Source organism: Acanthaster planci, linkage group LG16 (assembly GCF_054643075.1).
Source record: "Acanthaster planci isolate LZ-2023a linkage group LG16, COTS_SCS, whole genome shotgun sequence".
NCBI lineage: Eukaryota > Metazoa > Echinodermata > Asteroidea > Valvatida > Acanthasteridae > Acanthaster > Acanthaster planci.
The window spans coordinates 2,399,620-2,420,050 of record NC_141792.1 but is presented as its reverse complement, the minus strand read 5'-3'; the positions used below and the strand labels follow the sequence as shown (position 1 = coordinate 2,420,050).

Here is a 20,431-nt window from a genome sequence, read left to right as displayed (position 1 = left end):
CCTCCCCCCGAATGGCTTTGCCCCCCTTTAACACACCTTGAGAATGCGCGGCACGTCAACGTACCATTATGGGGGCCACTCAACCCTCCGCTGCCCAAGAGGAGAATAAATGTTTGCCCAGATCTCTCCGAGAATGACGGAACCCCGAGCGCGGTTATTTTTCTTCTTCATGCCTCCTGTTGAAACAGGTGGACGAGGAGGATCCCTTTCATGCTGTTCCAGAAATTAAGTCCGATCCCATTTCCCAATTAAAGGAGACCTCCCCCCCCAAAAAAAAGAGTGAAAAACAACAAGAAAACAAAAAAAAACCAGTCACAGACTTCTGAATTATTTCCCTGTCTGCTAATTTTCGGCAGAAGAAAAGTGGATTTTTCAAGCTTCCCCAGCATACAGACTTGGTACACTTCCAACCGTGGCACTACAATATACCCTCCTTCATTTTTGCCCACCAAGGTACATGTATGTATAAAGTAGAGACACTGTCGCCTTGGTGAACACACATCTGCCATATCGCGTCTCCACAAACGAGACCAACTCTTTCTAGATGGGATCTCTGTAGGTGAACGAATGCTTGCAAACTGCATCTGAGCTTGCATCTTCCCGAGAGCTCAATACTTGCACTTAACAATCAGATTCTTAGACCTGTCAAATTCTCATTTCTTGTTGGAAAACAACGGGCATTTGATAGTAGATTCTGGCCAGGTGTGGCCATTACAGGCATTTCAGTTCCGAATACCACTGGCTGCCACATTCACCAAAAGAGAAAGTACTCAGACACGAAGGCTGTAAAATCAAGAACACAGACGTACCGCTGTAGATTTTCTTTTGGTAACCTCTCCCACTTTTTTGGATTTCAATCTGATAAACAACAAATGAAGCTAATGAAAATGTACAGCCAGTTATACTTTTGACATGAATTTACCTGAAGGAATGTCTCCGTTTCAAATCTTCAATCATTCTTCTCCAGGAAAGTTCTTTTAGTCTTACCCTTCCAAGAAGTCAAAATGTTACTTCCAAACCAAACCCACACACTCGACCCGCACTCTGGGGTTTCCAGAGATGATAATCGCTTCTGATGCGACAATGCTCTTACGCCCCATGTGACACCACCTGGGGAGAGGGGCTCCTTCCCACTGATCCCTGACACCAGGGTCAACCTGGGTCGCTTGGAGGTCAGCCTGGGTCACCCAGTGCACTGCCAAGTATGGTGCTACACCTGCTGGGGATGTCTGTCAGTGGGCTATTGAGGGGCATCTCAAGGGTGCATTTTGGGGGGAATATTGAGCCCGATTTGGTGCGGCAAAGTCTGCATCATGGTGATTTATATTATGTGCCCACTATCACAATGATGTACATGTACATATATTTTCACTGTTCCCACTGCCTTGCTCAGACTTTCTACCTTTTAAATTAACTGTCCTTGGCTACTTATCATGCAATCCTTTGGGGATGTTTGGAGTGGGGGGGTTTCATGACAATGCAACATTCTGGGCAGGATATTTTCTGGTTGGTGCGTTGATGCAACTTTACTTCTTACTTCGACAATGAGACTCTACTCTGTAACCCACTCTCAAAGCCCCCCCAAAAAGTGCAGAAGTTCCCTAACCACACTGTCAAAGCAATAAAAGGCCCTACAACAATACTGTTTTCATCATAACAAGAAGTTTACACTGACCACTGGCACAGATGGTGATTAAGTGTGGACTTCAGATGTAGATGATGGTGTCAGACTCGTTTAGTGACGTGAAACCTGCAAAGAGAGCCTTTCTGCCAAGCTCGGCTAAACTGATGTCCTGTGCTAACACACAATGTGCCACACTGGGCTCTATTTCATTGTTTCATAAATGTTACATGTGAAGCAAAAAAGAAACTTTCCGCCAGAGGTAAATTTCTCTGCTGATGGAGTCCATGATTCACGTATAGAATCTCAGTCCAAACTCCTCCCCCCCTCCCCTTTTTTGTTTGGGTTGTACCTACCGGTGCAGGCGACCTCCGGGCCTTCCTCGGGCACACGGAAGAAGTCGGGTATACAGGTGCACTGCCGCGTGGAGTTGTGGTCGGCGTGGCTCTTGGCCGGGCAGGGGCTGCAACGGTCGGGTCCCACGCCAGCCTTGTACGTCCCGACAATGCACGCTGCGGCAATGAGAAAGAAGAAAGAAAAAGGGAAATGAGACCGGGAAATACACATGCAGAATCCAACCAACGAACCCCTCACTTCCTAACCAGCGCACACACACACGGGTCATTCCATGAGGTTGGGGCACAATTTGTGACGGTGTCCATTGTTACATGGGCTCCGTAAAAATGAACAGCTATTTCCCTCTATGTGGATTCCAAATTGACATTGTTATACATCTTGCAAGGCTGAATACAGAGGTGTGTGTTATTTTACAGAGTAAATGACCTACTCTACAGGTCATGACAGATGGTAAAAGTTACCCATGTAACAAGGACACCGTCACAAATTGTGCCCCAACCTCATGGAATGACACATACCTCGGCCTTTTGGTTGCAGGCCACTAAGTAAGCCTCCAACTGCTTGTGGCAACAAAACTCACTATCTGCGAGCTACCAAATTCTCGGGCTGTTGGAGCATTTTGTACCACATATACTGGATGGCTTGTTAAAAAGAAAGATGGTAGTTACCAGCGGAACATCCAGCTTGTAGTTCCAAAAATATTGGACCAAAGGGGGCCCTCCTAATGGCTCTATTTTGCAGTGGAACTAGGCATCAATTTTCAAAATGGCGACGGGCTTCACGCCTATTAAGGGGTGATGATCTCTCGATAAGACTCAAATATTCAAAGATCATCAGTCACGCTGCTAAAAAGTGCACGTAAAAAAAGGAAAAGATGAAGAAATGAGCACTTAAGTGGAGGCGCATCTTCAACGCCTGAGAAACAAACATGTTTCCAGATTTTCTTTCGGGTGGGAGTATTTCTCACTGCTGTGTATGGCAGTTTATTGGTCCGCCAGCTACAGGTATACTGTTCTATGAACCACATGAATGGTGAACAGCGCCCTCTGCTGGTACTTTCAGTCTTACAACCAATCATTCCACAGCATGCATACATGTACAAGGACAGGGGCAGCGGGTACAGAGGCCCAACTTTTCTGCTCCTAAAAGTGCACTGCCTTCTTTTTTAAAGTGAGCAGAAAGGCAGAACATCACATATCGTTTACGTACGTCCAATTCGCCTGACAAAAACGTTTACTATACTTTTTACAGCTGCTTCCCCGTTCCAAACGGAGGGTCTTTTTCTTAGAAAGAACAGACATTACTGACAACTAATGGTCATCAACTTGAATTAAAACATCCTGCACCACGCGTGACTGTGACATTAATAATATCTCGCTCGGAGTCATGCGAACTTCTGTGGCCCAGATCTGACCCAAATACCGACTGAAGAATGGGCCCCTTGATTTTTCTGCACCATTATTATGTATATCATTGTCTGTAAGCCTTTGTTGACAAGGGAAGCTCATTTGCAATGGTTCCGCAACGCGGATCACACGGTGCCGCCCAGGCCTGACAGCCAGCACAATATCATTCCCCCCGAGGCTGTTACAATGACGGCAATTCACGTCCTTGAACTTTTTTGCTGATGAGAAACGTTATTCAAATGTGACGAATCCATTAATATATACTCGACATTTTGTCAGGTTCATTCAAAGTGCATTCTGTCTACCGACATGAATGCTAACGAGCACGGGTGCCTCATCCACTAAGGGATCCAACTCCACTTTGTGCCATGCTCAAAGAGTAAATCCCTAATATGATACAACTGTTTGAGACGGTTCTCTGCAAATACTCTGATTCAAGTTCAAAGACCAAACCGCCTCAATTTGCACCCCTTTGAAAGCTCCGCGCCAGAACGTAGCGATCGGACCAGTTGACGCCTTCATAATCTTTTTTTCTTTTCTTTTCTTCTTTTTTTAAAGCAAAAAAAAAAAACGGCTGAATGTGTCTGCTTTCTGCCACATACAATTAAAGCCTCAGTAAAGCCGTACGGTGTACTTCGCCAAAAGTACATGACAACATTTTGACCAGCTGTTCCCCTCCAGAAAGACTGAGCTACTCTTTTCAAATTGTGAAAGCTCGTTAACTTCAAGCTGTTCCAATGAACTGTGCAATGGTGCACTAAAACAAACAAAACCAACACGCGCGAGTGAGTAAAAACACAATTCAATGCTGGTACTTTTCCTTCCCTTCCAATTTCATGCGTATCAGCGGAGAACCTCCTGATGCACAAAACATCTACATCAGTCGGTCTCCAGCTGCCTTGGAAGGCAGAGGGTGAGCTGTACTGTGGCAGCCATTGCATTGCCATGGCAACAGGGAGAAGCCGAAAATGTATACCAAGGTCGATTGCAACCGTGGCCCGTTTTTTTTAACTTGTTAATCATCCAAACGGCCAATCAGCTTCAAGAGCCTTTTGAGGAAAATACATCTACACATTTGTAAATATATGATTTTAACCTTGAACATCACGGATATTTCCGCATCCACCACTGCATTCAAATAACCACCAAGTTTAAGTGTAACATCAACACCCTTGGTATCCATACCAGGCAATGTTGGACTCTTGTTGCCCTATTTAGATTTGGTGTTAAATCTACACCACAGTTTTGCAGCGCGGCAGATTTTGAATGATGGTAGGTTGGTATGCCTACAAAGTTCAGGTGTACAGAACGTTTTCCTGATTTTTCTATTAAAGCGGAGGATTTTTGAGACCTTGGGAAGGTTTATATACAATAAAAGTGACCAACAAATTCACAAGATGGGTTGTGTCCAGTAAATTCTCAACAAAATGTATCTCATGATAGTTTGCAAAATAACTGTTGGAATTACACTTGGACCTTGCAATAAAAGGAGAGGCTCTTGACATGCATGCGGACAATGAAATACTAAGACACACACTGTTGCCAATGCTTTTACAATGCCTGGCAATATTTCCCCCTTCTGGACACAGTCAGTGCTGGGTGGGGGAGAAAAATCAAACCTAATCCGATATGGATTTGGGCAAAATGTTGTCGGGAACCTGATCGATTAAGAGTTGTAGCAATTAAGAATATCGGATATTCTGGGGAGTTCATCTCATCTGATGTAAGGGGGCGGCAAATGTGCCTGACCGAAGGGGGGGGGAAGAAATTAAAAAAAAGGCACGAGCGGGGAGGGAGGGAGAGGAGAAACAGCGTGCTTTATTTGCCGATCGTCGCTCGATTGAATTTGGGACTTGTTTGCGCGGGCTTCTGGCGAAGAGAAGTGCGGGTAGCTGCCAGGGAGCGAGTCCGTGTCGCTTGTCGCTCGTTCACTCACCCCTCCGTCCGATAAGACTCGAATGCAAAAACTCAGAGAGAAAGGAACGACTGGGAAAATGCTTGTCATTTGTTCAACATCAGTCAGTGGAGCCAAACAAAAAAAATAACAGCCGACAGCGTGCCATGTATTTAAGAGACTCTCGGAACTCAGTACAGAACACTGATGGAAAAAGTACAGGTGTTTAACGATCTGCATGTGCAAGGATAGATTATCAGGATTTTCAAATGAAACTTGGGCTCTTTGTGTGGGGAAAAAAAATAGGAAAAGATAACAGGCAAACCCAGCGAAAAGTATGTCTGCCTGAAAAAAGCACATCGTAAACAGAATTGAATGTACAGACAGACGCCTGCAAGATAACAATAAAAAAAAAAACCTGAATATACCGGTACATTTACATAAACACACAACAGTGAGTACTCCTAGCCGGCCTAAACCTGAAAAACATCTGCAGCAAACAGCCAGCAATTATGCCTATGGAAAAAGACTCCACACAAACATCTGCTCCGTACCAGGAAAGCACTAAACTTTAATAACCATCTCTGCCAGCTTTTTTTTTATGACAGCGATATTGTTGGGTCGGCTTTAAACCCCAGTCAATATTAATATTTGATGAAATTGGCAAAAACAAGATCAGCTGGAGCTTTTGGGCATTTTCGTGTTTCCCTCGCGTCTGCACTGCTAGACGGCACTAAAACCATTTCTTGCACAATCGTTTGCCGTCACAACCCCATCCCTCCCTCGACGTATTCCCCCGAAACAAAACCACCGCTGCCCAAGTTGCACTGCAGTTTCTCTGCCCAAATTCTGACGAGCCACTTTCTGCCATTTACGGTTGGTTCTACAGTAGAAACCAAGGTTGCGAAACCCCGCCCAAAAATACAGTCATCAAAGAGAAACAGAAGATTTGTTTGGAGTCAAAGTGACTTCCAAATAATGAGGGGGGGTGTCAATATCTTTCCAATTTCCCTCTGTCCCTTTCTCTTCCAAAACCCACAGAAATCACCAGAGCAAACTTTGGAATAAGCCACGAATACAAATGTTGGATTTGCAAGTAGCTCGTACCCCCAAGAGGGGCCTGTTCTGTGGGGGAGGGACATCCATTTACGTCACCAAAAGGATGTCTTGTTGACTCTTCAGCTGAGGTTACCAGGCCAAGTTTGTTCCTCTGAAGCCAGAGTGGAGCGGCTAAACCCACGGTCAGCTTTTTGTCCCGGGTGTCGTTTCTGTCGAGGTTATATCCCCGAACTCCAGTCAACCAAGAAATCTCACACCCGACTTTACAAAACAGCACAAGTCTCACAAGGAGCCCAAAAAAGGGGGGGACAGCCGTCCTTTGTGATCACGTTGCCTTTCTACTGATGAGCTCATCGTACGATTAAATTTACCGTACTGGAAATGAATTCCCATGTCGGCTTTTTTGGGGGTTGTTGTTGACACAACTCGGGACTCTAACCCAACCCGTGGATACTGGCAGGGCTTCATTTCCGCCGAGACTTCTCTTGTACTGGGCCGAGGTATTTCTTTCTTTGTGAGACACAGTGAGCAAAAGACGGATATGCATCCTGAAAGCTCCTCTCTCCTGCACTTGCAGGCTCTCCTGAAAGCTCTGAGCCACCGCCGACATCAGGGACTCTAAAGAGACACACCCGAGTTCTCTAGTCCTGACTCATCCCAGAGACATTCCTCAAGACTTTTTGACGGCCACTGAATTACATCCCCATCACTTTACAGTGGGCCCCCCCCCTTAAAAGAAACCCCATTTGGAAACCATTTTTCAGCTACTCTTTCAATTTGGAAATACCCATAGCTCATTTCTGGCCCGCGATTGCAAGGGGGAGAGGGGGAAGCTCATTTCACGAAACGACGTAAAACGATACGCAGCTCCAGACGAACACCATCAGAAACAAAAAGCACCTGTGACGGCCTGGTCGGGAATTGCCGGTTCTTATTTCAATTTACTCCACATGGGCTCCGAGCTGTGGTAAGGAGCTCGGCCTAAACTAACAGTCACTTGTAAGCCATTTTGACTTCAAGGAAAGATCAAAATGCCATTGCTATTTTTTTTTCCCTTTCCATTTTTGATACGTGCAGGAGAAGACAGGTCCTGCAGAGAAGAAAATTGGCATACAAATCGTTGGGTCGTCCAACCAACCTACTGATGAACTGAAAATGGCATCCATCACTCACAAGTCTCATTTGTTAGTCGTTCCATCCACAATGTCATTTTAAAGACTTCGTCCCTCATCTCCATATACTTTTATGAAAAACTCATTTTGTTTGAAGAAGCCACTTCCTCTAAAGAGGTTTCTTCAGGACATGAACCCAAACGGCAGCTGAAGAAACGATCATGAGAACGGGAGTGATGGCTGAGGAACACGGAGGAATAAAAACACCCGTAAGAGAAGCAAAGTGATTTTCCTTTAGACTTTACGAGCTAACAGCAGCCTGAGTTCTCTCCAAAATGGCCAGGATTACATGCATGTGAGTCTCATACTGAACTATTTCAAAACCATGTCCCAAGAAGTGGCAAAACCTGAATTATCAGAACTCTACTACGGCAATTAAAGGGCACAATATTTCTGCAATAATGTCTGACAAGTTGTAACTGCAGCTGTAATCCAGGGATTAAGAAAGTTATTCTTCACGTATTAATTGATAAAACTTTAAGTGATGAAGCCCTTCGCACTTCTGTATTCTTAATATTTTTCTTAAAAACTGTGTAAATCACATGTATTCTCCTTCGGGGACACACCCAGTTTCCGTGTTTTGTCTGACCCCCTCCATACCATTATAAATTTAGTTTTGGTATTTAACTCAGAATGGAAAGAAAACCTGAATACTGAAATCTACAAATCCACTGTGGCCGAGTCCAAAATCCTGAAATGGTGAAATGTCCGCAGAGATTACAACCCAGGAACAAAATGGCTCTATGGTTTTTTTTTCTTCTTCTTTTTGGTACCGTTTGACATCCAAATAAAACTGAAAGCTGGTTCGGTTTCAAATTCCTCTTCTCCTGACAGAGCTTTGGGACCTCTCCCTTCAAAACGCACACTGCTGTGAGTTGCAATCACGTTTGGAAAACATTGTTTTGAGTTTTAGAAAATGCCACTTTCTGAGCTGTAAAACTGGGAACAGAATATGAACATACTCAGAAAATTAGTCATGTAATGCTTCCTCCCCCCCAAAAAAATCTATGCACCAAGATAAAAGATACAGACTTTTAGATACGAAGGGCTTTATTATGCAGGGAGGCTCCTCAGAAAACCCAATATCTATCTATCCCCTAAACTGGAAAATCAACAACTCCAAAAAGCAGAGCACCACTTCTTGGGCCCATGAAAGGACATGGGATGCATATTTCATGAGGAAGAGAGAGCGCATGAAAGGGAATTGATAATCTGTGCTCCAGGCAGACAAGATAAAAAAAAAAAAAATCCTCGGCCCTACAATGAACAGGGGGAGGGGGGACAAAGGGGCCATCTGGGGTACACAAGGGGGGGGATATGTCATGCTCCTAATCTGCCGACCCCGGTGCTTTTAAGAAGGACTGGAGGTGATGAGACGGCAGCAACTGTGCCTCTTGGTGGCCACGGCAGGAGGAACCCATTCCTCTGGCAACATTTTTCAGGGGATCAAGTCACCAAGGCCGGGGTGCGGGGGTGGAGCTTTGGGCTCGTCATGTGACTTGGGGACACGAGTAGGGTGACGCGTTGAGGTTATTAATCCACCCCAAGATTTGTAATCCTTTCTCTCTCTCTCGTTTTGCACTGATGTAATCGGTACATTTCGCAACAAGACATAACAATCGCAGGGGAAAAGGAACAACCTGGCAAACTTAAAAGTGATTGCGCACTGAATATAGAACAAATTCATTAGCTCGGGTTGTTCACAGTGAATTCAAATAATGCTCAGCGAGATGCATGGATACTTTGATTGTTCCGCTGGTTTTCATTTAAACTACAGCTCGGCAATTGTGTATAACAAGACAATTTCCAATAAAGCGACAGGCTTCAGGAATATGCATAAATATGGGGGAATCTGTTCCTTGGCTTTGGAAATGAAGAAAAATGGTCTTATCGGAATCCAACAAAATCAACTTGGATGTTTGCCAATATCCATCGACAACCAACTGGACAAGCTGGACACCACTTTGGCTGGGGGCTGGACTGACCATCTCCAATCGATCCTTGGAGATGGCCCATCGCAATGTCCTTCAGCCAAACTGAGGCATTGTCCGGCCAAACAACTTACTCCCATTCAGCCGATGAGTGCTCCCCATGAACAATGGCCCGAACATGCCTTAAGCCATGTTGGACAAATCTGCCGGACAAAAGGAGACAAGCTGAGCCCTGCTTTTAAGCCGCAGGATTTTCGCTTGGCCGAAAACCTTCCTGGATGCCGGAGCACAAAAGCTAGCAGGGAGAGAAAGACGGGAAGTAGCGCTGGGGGTACAAATAACACTAATTTGGAGTCAAGCAAATTAACGCTGCAAAGCCCAGACTGCAGACAAACAACTGCCTTGTGCAGTCTTCTGACTCGCCCTCAAAGAAAGGATTTTTATTCTTCCTTTGAGATATCAAATGATGGTATTGCACCAGCCGGCGGAACAATACCACAAATCCAAAAGTAGCAAACCGGAGAATGCCGGTGATTAACAACAATCTCGGTTGACAAAAGGAAAGTTGGTTTTGGAATGAAAAACAGATTTTCTCAGGCCAGGCTTAGAGGGCGCTTGTCTGCCTGCCGTAAATCTCCTCAATGTGGTGCTGGGCTTGATCTGCTGACTGGCATCCCAACTCGAGCAGTGATTAAAAAGGCTTTACAGGAGGATGCCAAGGGTGGGCGGATTACTTCAAATAGTTGGCGGAGCACTGGAACAGCAGTTCAGTGGTTCCAGGTTCAAGTCCCAGTTCTGTCAAGGTTTTCAATGCCGTTAACAGCCCCATTCACATCACAGCCAGTCGAGTCCGCCGCACTGGCCCTGCATTTCTCAGATGTGTGAGAAATTATCTTGAAACAGCAGGATTGAGGACTGTTAGGGTTGACTTTCTTTGGAGGAGTTCAACTACATCTGGAGGAGAAGGGCATTCAGCGTTGGATTGCTCAGGTTGGGACCGGGGCTCCCAACTCGTACACGACTTCAGCCCCGCAGAGACCTGATTCAAATACCTGACCCAGGAACACCACTCCCGTGGTGGAAAGCTTCACTTCTGAAACCCAGAGGAGTTCCAACCAATGCACAGTCAACCTTATCAGGCTTCCAAATGCACAAGCCGAGGCCTTTCATTAAAAAGAGCCTTCAAATGTACAGCCATGAATCACCAGACTTCAAGAGGCACTTGTGCATTTTGTCAACACCGACAAAACGGTGGCGAAGAAGCCCCAGCAACTGGGCGCCCCATGGAGTACTTTAAATCACCCTCCCCCAATTCTCAAGTAATTGCTGACGATAAAAAGGCAGGCCTAGCAACATGGGAGGGCAAGTATTAGGCATCAAATATCAGCCCTGAAAACTACAAACACAAATTGGAATTCTGTTCTGGCAGGCCTGCTTCATCCGAAGTACAACTCTTGTGTCAATATTTCAAAGTCAATTTTGCAGGTTGAAGATCCTCGTAAAAAAAAAGATGGAGTATAGTTGTCAAAAAAATGCGCCCTTTTTGTAATAGCTGTTTATTTTGACTTAATAGCCCCTAGTCGGCAATGTGGTGAGATATGTTACATGAAATCGCCCCCTCCGGATAAATTTAATTCTTGAGACTGTATCTATTCATCGCCAAATTATTGTGGGAATCTACAGGATTCCAGGATGGACTTGTCCGCTTCCGAGTGAATGACCCAATGAAAGATTTTATGAGTGTCCGTGGCAGGACCTTCACAGATTCTATCATCGGTGTACACACACGGCCTTTTTGAAGGCATCAATTTCTAAAAGGAAGAGGCACGTGGGAGTGGATACCTTTCAATTTGAACATGTCTGAGCTCCAGTGAGATCTTAAAATGTCGGGAATACAGGCACAAGTTTACTTTAGGACACGGGTCCAAATAATGAAACGGTTTTGCTACCTGTATTTGGGGTTCGTAATCCATAAAAGACATGAAGTTTGTATTCAAAAAATTTTTCAGACGTTGACAGGCTTCAAAACCTTTTCATGTGCTACAGCCCTCATTTCTCGGTATTGAGAAGTGCATTAACAGATGAAGCCAATTGTTCTGAAGGACCAGTGCCCGCCTGTGTAGAATGGAAATAGTCAACCAAGCCTTCCGCATCGTGGAGCTCTGTACGAAGCTAGATTTGAAGGCTGGGCCACAGGGGAATCTGGACGATCTTCGTGGGAGTACCAAGCTCAAGTTCTCTCTGTGACAGAAACTTAATAATAACAATAACAGGCAATTGTAAAGCGCCATCTATCTACAGTAGCAATCTCTTCCGAGGTGCTGTATTATCATTATCCCAGCACACTGGGCTCACACATCATCTGAACATTCCTGAAACCATCTCAGCTCCCTGGGGAGTATACTAGCCTGGTCCGGCCATTTTGCTGCAAACAGCTAAACCACCATATCTGCCCTCACAGGTACCCATTCACTCCTAGATAAAGAGAGCCACATAGGGGTAAAGTGGCTTGCCCAGGATCACAACATGCTGCCACCAGCTGGATTCGAACCCCCGACCCTCCCTATGATCAGCAGCTACAAACCCTAACCACTAGGCCACATGCCTCCTTGCATTTGACAAGGACGAACAGAATGGATAAAAATACAAGTAGGATGCCGGTGTTTTTGTAGCACATTTGTGGGTACATACAGAGAGATGTGATTCAGACTCTCAGTATCTCAGCATTTTTTTTCTTGAATTCTTCCAGGTTTTCTGAAGTACCAGAGCCTGTACGGGGTTGGCCAAAACTCAAAGCAATGTCTGTGAAGAACTCAATTCCTGTCAACGAACATTCTTGTCTGCAGTTTGAGGATCCCTAGTCGGTTGTCAAATGACTGGGCTGAGAAGGAGGCAGGGGTAAAAGCTTCATCATGACTTGCACAAATGCCTCTGGTCAAAAGGATGAACTCAAATCAAGGCCGGTACATTGCTCCATGTAACAAGCTGCCGAATGTGTGGTTTTTTTTTCTAAATGTGCAATTCCAAAGCCTACAGCGGCGGTAGCTGCGAAAGGTCGGTGACCAACTCTGGTGGGTAGAGCAGCCACGCCAGGAGCGGAACTCGACACCACAAAAGAAACTGGACACTTGGGGATGAGGCAAAAGGGGGGGGAGGGGAGAAGAGTGGAGGATGGGATGAGTGTAGGAGACAGAGGGGGGAAGGAAGATGGAAGGAGATGAGATGAGATGAAACGTGCCCCAGACGGGGTAACGGTGGTCGCAGACGAGACATCGAAGAAAAAAAAACCCATGAAGGGGGGTGGCAACCAGCTCCTGCCATTGTCATGCTAATTCAACACAGCGGCATGAGTCAGATACAAGGGCATGTACATGTACAGTGTGCTGAAGCCATAATTCACATACAATACATGTACTTTCTGATTTTTTTTTTTCTTTTGATGCGGGATGAGTGGACTTGCATGAGCCGCACTGAAAATGGGGGGGGAGTGCGTGTCATTCTAATTTTAGACCCTTGAGACAATTCACGACACCAGCGCTGGAGTCCCCGAAGATGATTTTGAAGAATGATGTTTCAAAACTGTTTTTTTTTGTTTTTGTTTTTGTGTTTTTTTCCCGTCAGCTCTCCATCACTTCACGGTCGAGTTGCTTTCAAAGAGGTTGGATAGTGTGCACAGAGATTTGACAAGTTTCTTTTTTCTTTTTTTTTTTTTAAGAAAAGTGAAATTGGTCATTGGGCATTCATGAATATTCATATTAGCATGCCTGAGTCAGACTCATTTGCATGTCACGGCACCTTCCAGTCAAAATATATGGTTCACGGTTGACTTGAGTTTAAGATGGGATGGGAAAAGGGCACCAGCCACACCAGTATGAAATTTCGGCAAAATCATGAATATTTAGGGCCACAATTCAACATTTTTCCAAACTAACTCCTACCAAGGGATCAGATTTTTCACCCCTTGAGAATATGAAACTGGTCTGCTCCAGAAACGCGAGAAAGGAATTATTTTACACTTTTTACATTTTTTTTTATGAATCCTTTGAAAGCGGATATTCCTACTATTAGGTTAACGGAGCAACTGATTGGAATTTGGTGGGACAAAATGTGTGACAAACATGTAAAACGAAACTGTCAATTCTTTTTTTCTTAATTTGGTTTTTGTTCTCTAATCTGGGTATTTGTTATTGGTCGTGTCTAACGTTATCAACTACGTGAAAATAAATACAGTTTCATGACCAAAATACTTCTTTTAAAATACTAGTAACCAAGCTGGAAGTTGTTAGTGCAAAAATACCACTCAATGACGATGCAATGCATATCAAAGGGAACAAAATTAATCTAGACTACCTTTTGCCTTTTTTTTGCCATTCAAAATGAAAGCCTCCTGGTTATATCTCATGTTACTAATCGTTTTTATACGACGGCTCGCAAGACTTTGGTTTAAACAGGGAGCTGAGGTCCTGTTGGATTCATTCATAGGGACTAGCTCTCCAGATGAGAGGCAGCACTGGCCATAAAGCCTCCCAACTGAGGCCACTGGTTTCCCATTGTTCTTGGCAGTGTTGCAGCCCTAAAATTCTTCTGCTGCGAAGCCAGAAGGTACCTTTTTTTTCTCCTTTTTCCCCCCTTGTTTCCCCTTCCCTGTGATGCTGGGGGTTCGGGTTACCCAATCAGCACTCTCGAGTGTGATTGGATGGCAGGATTGGCCGAATCTTGGCGGCGACGATGATGCCCAATCCTTCGGCATTAGTCATGAATTGATGTTCACCCAAACCGCACGGGTGAACACCGCAACCCAGCACGACCAAAACTCTCGGCAAAGCCATGCCGTAGTGACTTCTCCCATTTGCAAACCTCTCCACCGGAGACGGGCAGCCACTGTGAGTGGGGAGAAACCATCTCATCTAAACACCCCCCCCCTTCTCTCTTCGCCCGTCCGCGAATCACGCAGCACATAAAACAGACCAGTTCTCTCTCCCCAGACCGGTAACCGGACACCTCTCTCCTTGCCCTTGCCTGTCTCCAACAAGCTGAACCCCATCCCTGAGTTTACCAAAGCCTCCTCGGCTGGCCCGAGCCACCGCGCGGGCACACTGAGGCAGGCAACACAATGCCGACAGGAACTATTTTCATACGGCCCATTGTTCCGGCAGAGCTGGAAGCAAACAGGGCCCGGCTCAGCTTACAGGCCCGGCATGAAACCCGAGCCCAGCCCAGCAACCCTCCAGTCGCTGCGCTTTGTTGCCTAGTGTCCATTAGTAGTTGGCATCCATTGTTCCTTTCCTCCGACCAAGGGGAAAAAAGAGAGAGGGAATGGGGGAAAAAATGGTCGAAAGATATAAAAAAAAAAAAAAAAAAAAATGAAAAACCACCATGGTGAGTCGAACGTGATCAGGGCTCTCAGCCAGGCTCAATCCGTGGTGGTGGGGGATACAATTTCCTCTGCCCAGCCTGGCAATTTCATAAAAGCGACAATATTTGGTTGAGGGCTCCCATTACTGGCCATGAACCGACGGCTATTGAGACCGGGCAGGACTTTTCCAAATCCCCAAAGGGGTTTGCTGGCTGGCACGGGAGATTTGGCAGCGCTTGGGGGGAGAAGTACTTTTCTTCCACAGCTCTGGCCCCCCCCCCCGAGAAAAATAAAGAACTAGCCAGCTTCCTCTAGTGCCCTACAGAGGGTGCACGAGCCTTGCATAAGCAGTCGCCAGCCTAAATCCTCATGAAATGCTCTTTATGACCCCTCTACAACATTCCAGTGTATGCCGAACTTGAAAATACCAAGCCTCTGCAGTTTTGTTAAACCATTAAAATTCAGCATTGAAAAAAAATTGCGAGACCAAACACCACGAATTGGTATGGGAGGACATTAAGTGTACAACACCACCCCAACCACTCTAGGCTGACTACCGCTTTTTATCAGCTTCAATAAAGAAGGTCGTCCCAAACAGGATTTGAACCACGCACCTTCACAACGCTGCCCAAGTGCTGAGAACTGCAACGGACAGTGCCCATGATGGACAAAGTGCACACGATGAAGGCCTAAAGCAAAGTTGATTTAGCCTTCTTGTCAGTACTCTTCAACTCTTCTGACTTTGGTTTCAAACTCCAGAGTGGGCCGAGTCACAGGCTCGAATCCCACCAAGGTGGCATGCTAATTTCTCCCCACAGACCCTTGCCAAAAATCAGGCAAGATCACAACTACAGTGTGATGTAAGGGTCAACCCGGGCGGCCTAAAATTTAAGCTTGCACGGGTCAAACAGCCGGAAAATCTTGGGTCCTCCCGACAGAGAGAGCTGCGATTCAGACAAGGGGGAAACCACATCTGTTATCATTCCCAAGTGGGTGATGCAAGCCAGTTAAAGTATCAGGGAAGTGACAACATGGCACAGATAAATCCACAGGCCGTCTGCTGATCCTGAAAAAAAATTTAGAGAGGGGAAAGGGAGCATTCCAACACATCCCAAAGACTAGTCTCAATAAAGTAAAAAAAAAAAAAAATTTAAAAATTGAGAACCTCCTGAAAGAGAGCCGAAAGGAGGGGAAAGACAGGAGAATGTACCAGGCCGGTAACATAATCGGAGGCAGTTGGATGCAGGAGGTCTCCTGAGGCACATGGCGGGCGGCCGCTCGCTGACAACTCGTGTCCGCACCTGGCTCCAGAGCTGACATGAGCTCGACAAGGGCACCAATGAGGTCGGGTCCCCAGAGGTCCTCCAAAAAAAAAAAAATGGAAAAACCAAAAGAGAAGAGTTTCAACAAAAAAAAAACTTGGGACCAAGAACTACCGAGAAATGCCAGCAAATGAAAGTCAGGTCCCTTCAGGCCACTGTGTCAGGGCGAACTGCGGCCTAGAGTCCCAGAGAATTCCAATCCAGAAAAAGAGCTTCCGATGAGAACCGTGTTGCCATAAAATAAGTTTTAAAGCACCATCAAAATGGAAGCAATCATTCAAAGGCATATAAATAATGTGAGGAAATTTCTAAATATTTTGAAGACAGAGAGAGGGCTGCTCACTATTATGACTGGGACTTTCACTGTGTACATGAAGTCTTGGTACACTGAAATACAAGATTGAGTCTTGAAATCAGTGGCGTAGCTAGGATTTTACTAGTGGGAGGGCACAAAGGGGGCACCAGCATCTTATTGGGGAGGGGCACCAGCTTTCAGTGGTGTGGTTTTTGGTAGCCTTGTTCAATATCCATTCATTCATTTTTTTATGGGGGGCACTGGGATTTTTGTGGGGGGTGGGTACAAATTCCCCTCAGACTCCCCACGCCACTGCTTGACATGAGACAGGGGGGTAAGTACATTCAGGTTTCAAATAATGGGGTAGGTTACAAACCACTGAATTCTATCGTGCCATCTGTGCCATCTCGTCACAAGCATCAAGGCATCTGATACCTTGAGACAACATCCTAACGTCCAGAAAATAAAAAGCCACGGGAAGGCATTGAGAAGGCGGGGAATACTTCTTCACTTAACACCTCACCGACTCCTCCGGGGAGGGGTCATTTCGGCCCAAAACTTAAGCCACAGTCGAGGACAACAGGAGGGGATCACCGAGTGACCGTTTCAACTCTGCTGAGAGAAACGCGGGGGGGGGATTTCGTCTCTTTTCAGCTGGCTACGAGACCCGATCTCCTCCTATGAGCTGGAAACTTTGGTTTACATCTGTCAGTGATGCCGCAAGTGGCCCGAATTACGATACGGGAATTGAGAGACGGGGGCTCCTAAGTACAGAGCCACACAGTAACTAAATACAAATACATTTGCACCTTCAGGGGTAAACAAGGCTGTGTTAGTCTTTTGATTTGTATGAAGTAAAAGGGCATCAATCAGTTTTGGCTCCAGTGACAATGTATGGTATTTGTTATCCATTTCGGAGGTCGATCTAAGCCTCTCCCACCTTCTGTAAAGTAAAGTTACAATCCAGTCAGGAACGGCAGAACATGACAACAAAGAAGTCACAATCTTTATGAAGATATGATTCTAAAAATGCACAAGTATAAATTCCTGTGGACTTTTGTTCCTTCGTTTAAAAATGCACAAGTATAAATTCCTGTGGACTTTTGTTCCTTCGTTTTCTTATTTTGTGGGGGGGTCGCAATATCATTCCATATATATATGGATCAAAAGATGGACGGAGTTCCCTGTTGGCACGCTGGTGACAACGAAAATTAAGCGGAAGAAAAAATTTTTCCGAAGCGGCTCTGGTAAGTTCCCTCTCCGTTTGTAAGGTTAGGAACACAGCCCTACATTTTGACTGCAACCATAATGTACTCGCTACAATGTACATGTATTTCAATGCATTTCTCTTAAAAGGATATTCCCGTGACGGGATTAAACTTATTATACAACTTCTTGATTCTAAGGCCAATGTTTGCACTGCCCCTTTAATGACTTCTCCTTAAGTGCAACAGTTGCCGGAGCGAAACGGGATGCTGAATTTCTCCGCTGGGTGCAGTATAAGTTAGTAGGTCAACCCCGCGGAAACTATTTTCACGATTGGCCCATTTCCCCTGGTCCAATCGACATTAAAAAAAGAGAGAGACAGAGAGAGACAGACGAGAAAGACACACAAAAAGAGGAGATGGCCTTTCTAGCCTTTCGGTGCACTTTGTCGGGGCGAGATCATTCCCTACAGAATGTCAAGAAGTCTGTGTAAAACACGGACAGATTTTTTCTTCTCCTGGGCATGTTTCTTGAGGTGAGGCTCTGTGAAGAATTCCTCTCTGAATAATTCCCTTTTTTTTTCATTAAAGAGCAACTGAAAAGAACGTCTGGGATGCGAGGCGATGGAAAGAAAAAAATAAAATTACTGGCAAGATTTAGATGCATGGGATTGAAGCCATTTTTAGGGGCTGAAAAAAAAACCGGTAAAAAGAGACAGCTGGTAGCTGTCTGTGATTGGGCCCACATGGATTTCAATCTGCAACTCAGTTTCCAATGGTGCTAATTTATTGCCACAGGCCCTTTTCGCAGAATATCAAAATTGTCCAATTCCCAGAGACAAAGGCAAGCTTGAGAAAGGACAATACAAGTGCCAACAGATTTGCTAACTTGAATTTGACACAGGAGTAATCCTTTCGAAGGGTTTCATTTGAGCCTTTGGCACATCTAACAAGTGTAGCACAGACAGCATATCAGGCAAGAAAACCTGTGGCACTAACACGCTGCATGTTTCGTCTGACAGTGGATCCTGCTTAAAAACTTTCTCCAAATGAATCCCCCAAAAATGAGCAAGTGTATGGAATTCGTTTCATAGCTTTTCCACAACAACATGCATTATCCTGGCACTGTTTGTGTTAAGCGAGCTGGTTCCTTGGAGTGTGCAGGACAAGGTGGCTGGAATTAATAGCATTGATCAGTGTTGTATTCGAGTCCATCACAAGTCCCTTCACAAGGCCAGTCAGAAGTAACAGGGGTGAACAATGACAAAAGAATGCTTTTGTCACAGCTCATTTGAATAGCTTGCGAGTTGAGACTGAATGACTTGTGATGGACTGACGGGGACTTGCAGGGATTTGTGATGGACTCGAATACAACACTGTCACTGATTCTGAACTTTTGACGACAATGCACTTTAAGAATCCGGCTCATGGTAGTCAATGGTTCTAGCTCCTAGATTCAATTCAAGCTAGTCTTCAAGAATAAGACAAAGTATTTGAAGACGAGACATTAAACATAGACAAAGTCACTAGAAAGTCAATACATGGCTCACCAGTGATTTGGACGGATGCATAAATCTGGTATCCATTTTGAAATGAAATCAGAACTACTTCCACTAAATTGGAACCGACTCCAAAAACATTAGGATTGCTTGAGTCCACCATGAACACTGCCTGGGCCCCACACTGCGGCGTTCTCAGACGGCCAATCTGTCCAGGGCAGAACAGGTGGCCAGTAAGCTCCCCCATCACTTAACACACCCTAGACAAAACATCAGGGGGTTTAGTACACAATAAACCCGGGAGACTCCTCTCCAGAGCTCCCCTTCCCAGTTGCAGCGGGCTAAAACTGGTTAACTAGTCCTCCACTGAGCCAGACTTAGACATAATATCACCCAGGAAGCCATGGAATATGGAGACAGGAATGAGCCTGGTGGTCCCCACATGATGTCCAGTGGCATATCTTCACAAAACATATTTCGGTTTCTGCATGGGGAGCCTGTTGAAGTCCGCTCGCCATTCCCTAACTTCATCTTAATAAGCGCTCTTTCAAATTATGCTTTCAGATTAGGAATTTCGGGGTATGCAAGCCCTTTGCTGACCGAGTACATAGGTGAAGCACAGAGAGTGATTTTGTTTTACAGAGTTCTGTTCATGCAAGCCAAACAGTGAACAAGATATCTAGGTCTTGATTTGGGGGGCGTGAAGGTCGATTCACACGAGGTGCAGAAGCAAACACAGGTGAAAAATTGCGATGTCGGTGACATCAAATTCGCTTCACTTAGCTGGGTGTTCGTCTGAAGCACCAACACAGCCTTTCAGCCACTAAAATCTTCCAGAGGACCTGTTACCAGCAATGCAAGCTGTGTGCCATTTCAGCTGGCCACCCGTTCTTTGCTAAGCAACTTTGCTAAGCACTATTTGGTGTTCAACACTGCCATGAAAATGTAATTAACCTCCGTTCAACAGAAAATTCTGAGGTCTACTGCTTACTGCACCTTCAGCGCCAAACAAGTTTTGTGGGAGAAGGTAGGGGACAGCAGTATGCGCCCGCAGGGCGCACATTTAACAACCCAAATAGACAAACCGGTTTCTACAGCCACAAGGAATTTCCTTAAACATCTGTCCCTCTGTGCTCAGGCAACCAGAATATTTTTTGGGGGGAACCCTTGGCAGGTCTTTGTCCCTATGAACTGACCTCTATTTGAGGTCAAATTAGGGCTAGACTTGTTAAATCCTCAGGCGTAAAATGATCAGCCCTTGTTAACACTAATTTGGAGGGGAGAGGGATTGGGGCGGAATGCAGATCTGAGGAA

General features: G+C 45.4%; 1 protein-coding gene across 3 annotated transcripts in view; it reads right to left on the bottom strand.

Annotated features, from left to right (window-relative positions):
* Nucleotides 1-20,431, bottom strand: part of LOC110976466 (ephrin type-A receptor 4-A-like) — a 160,813-nt gene that overhangs the window by 33,871 nt on the left and 106,511 nt on the right. For all 3 annotated transcript variants that reach the window (XM_022229730.2, XM_022229732.2, XM_022229733.2), the window contains exon 2: nucleotides 1,978-2,133. In XM_022229730.2, the coding sequence (XP_022085422.2) occupies nucleotides 1,978-2,133 (156 nt within the window). The remainder of the gene's footprint in view (nucleotides 1-1,977; nucleotides 2,134-20,431) is intronic.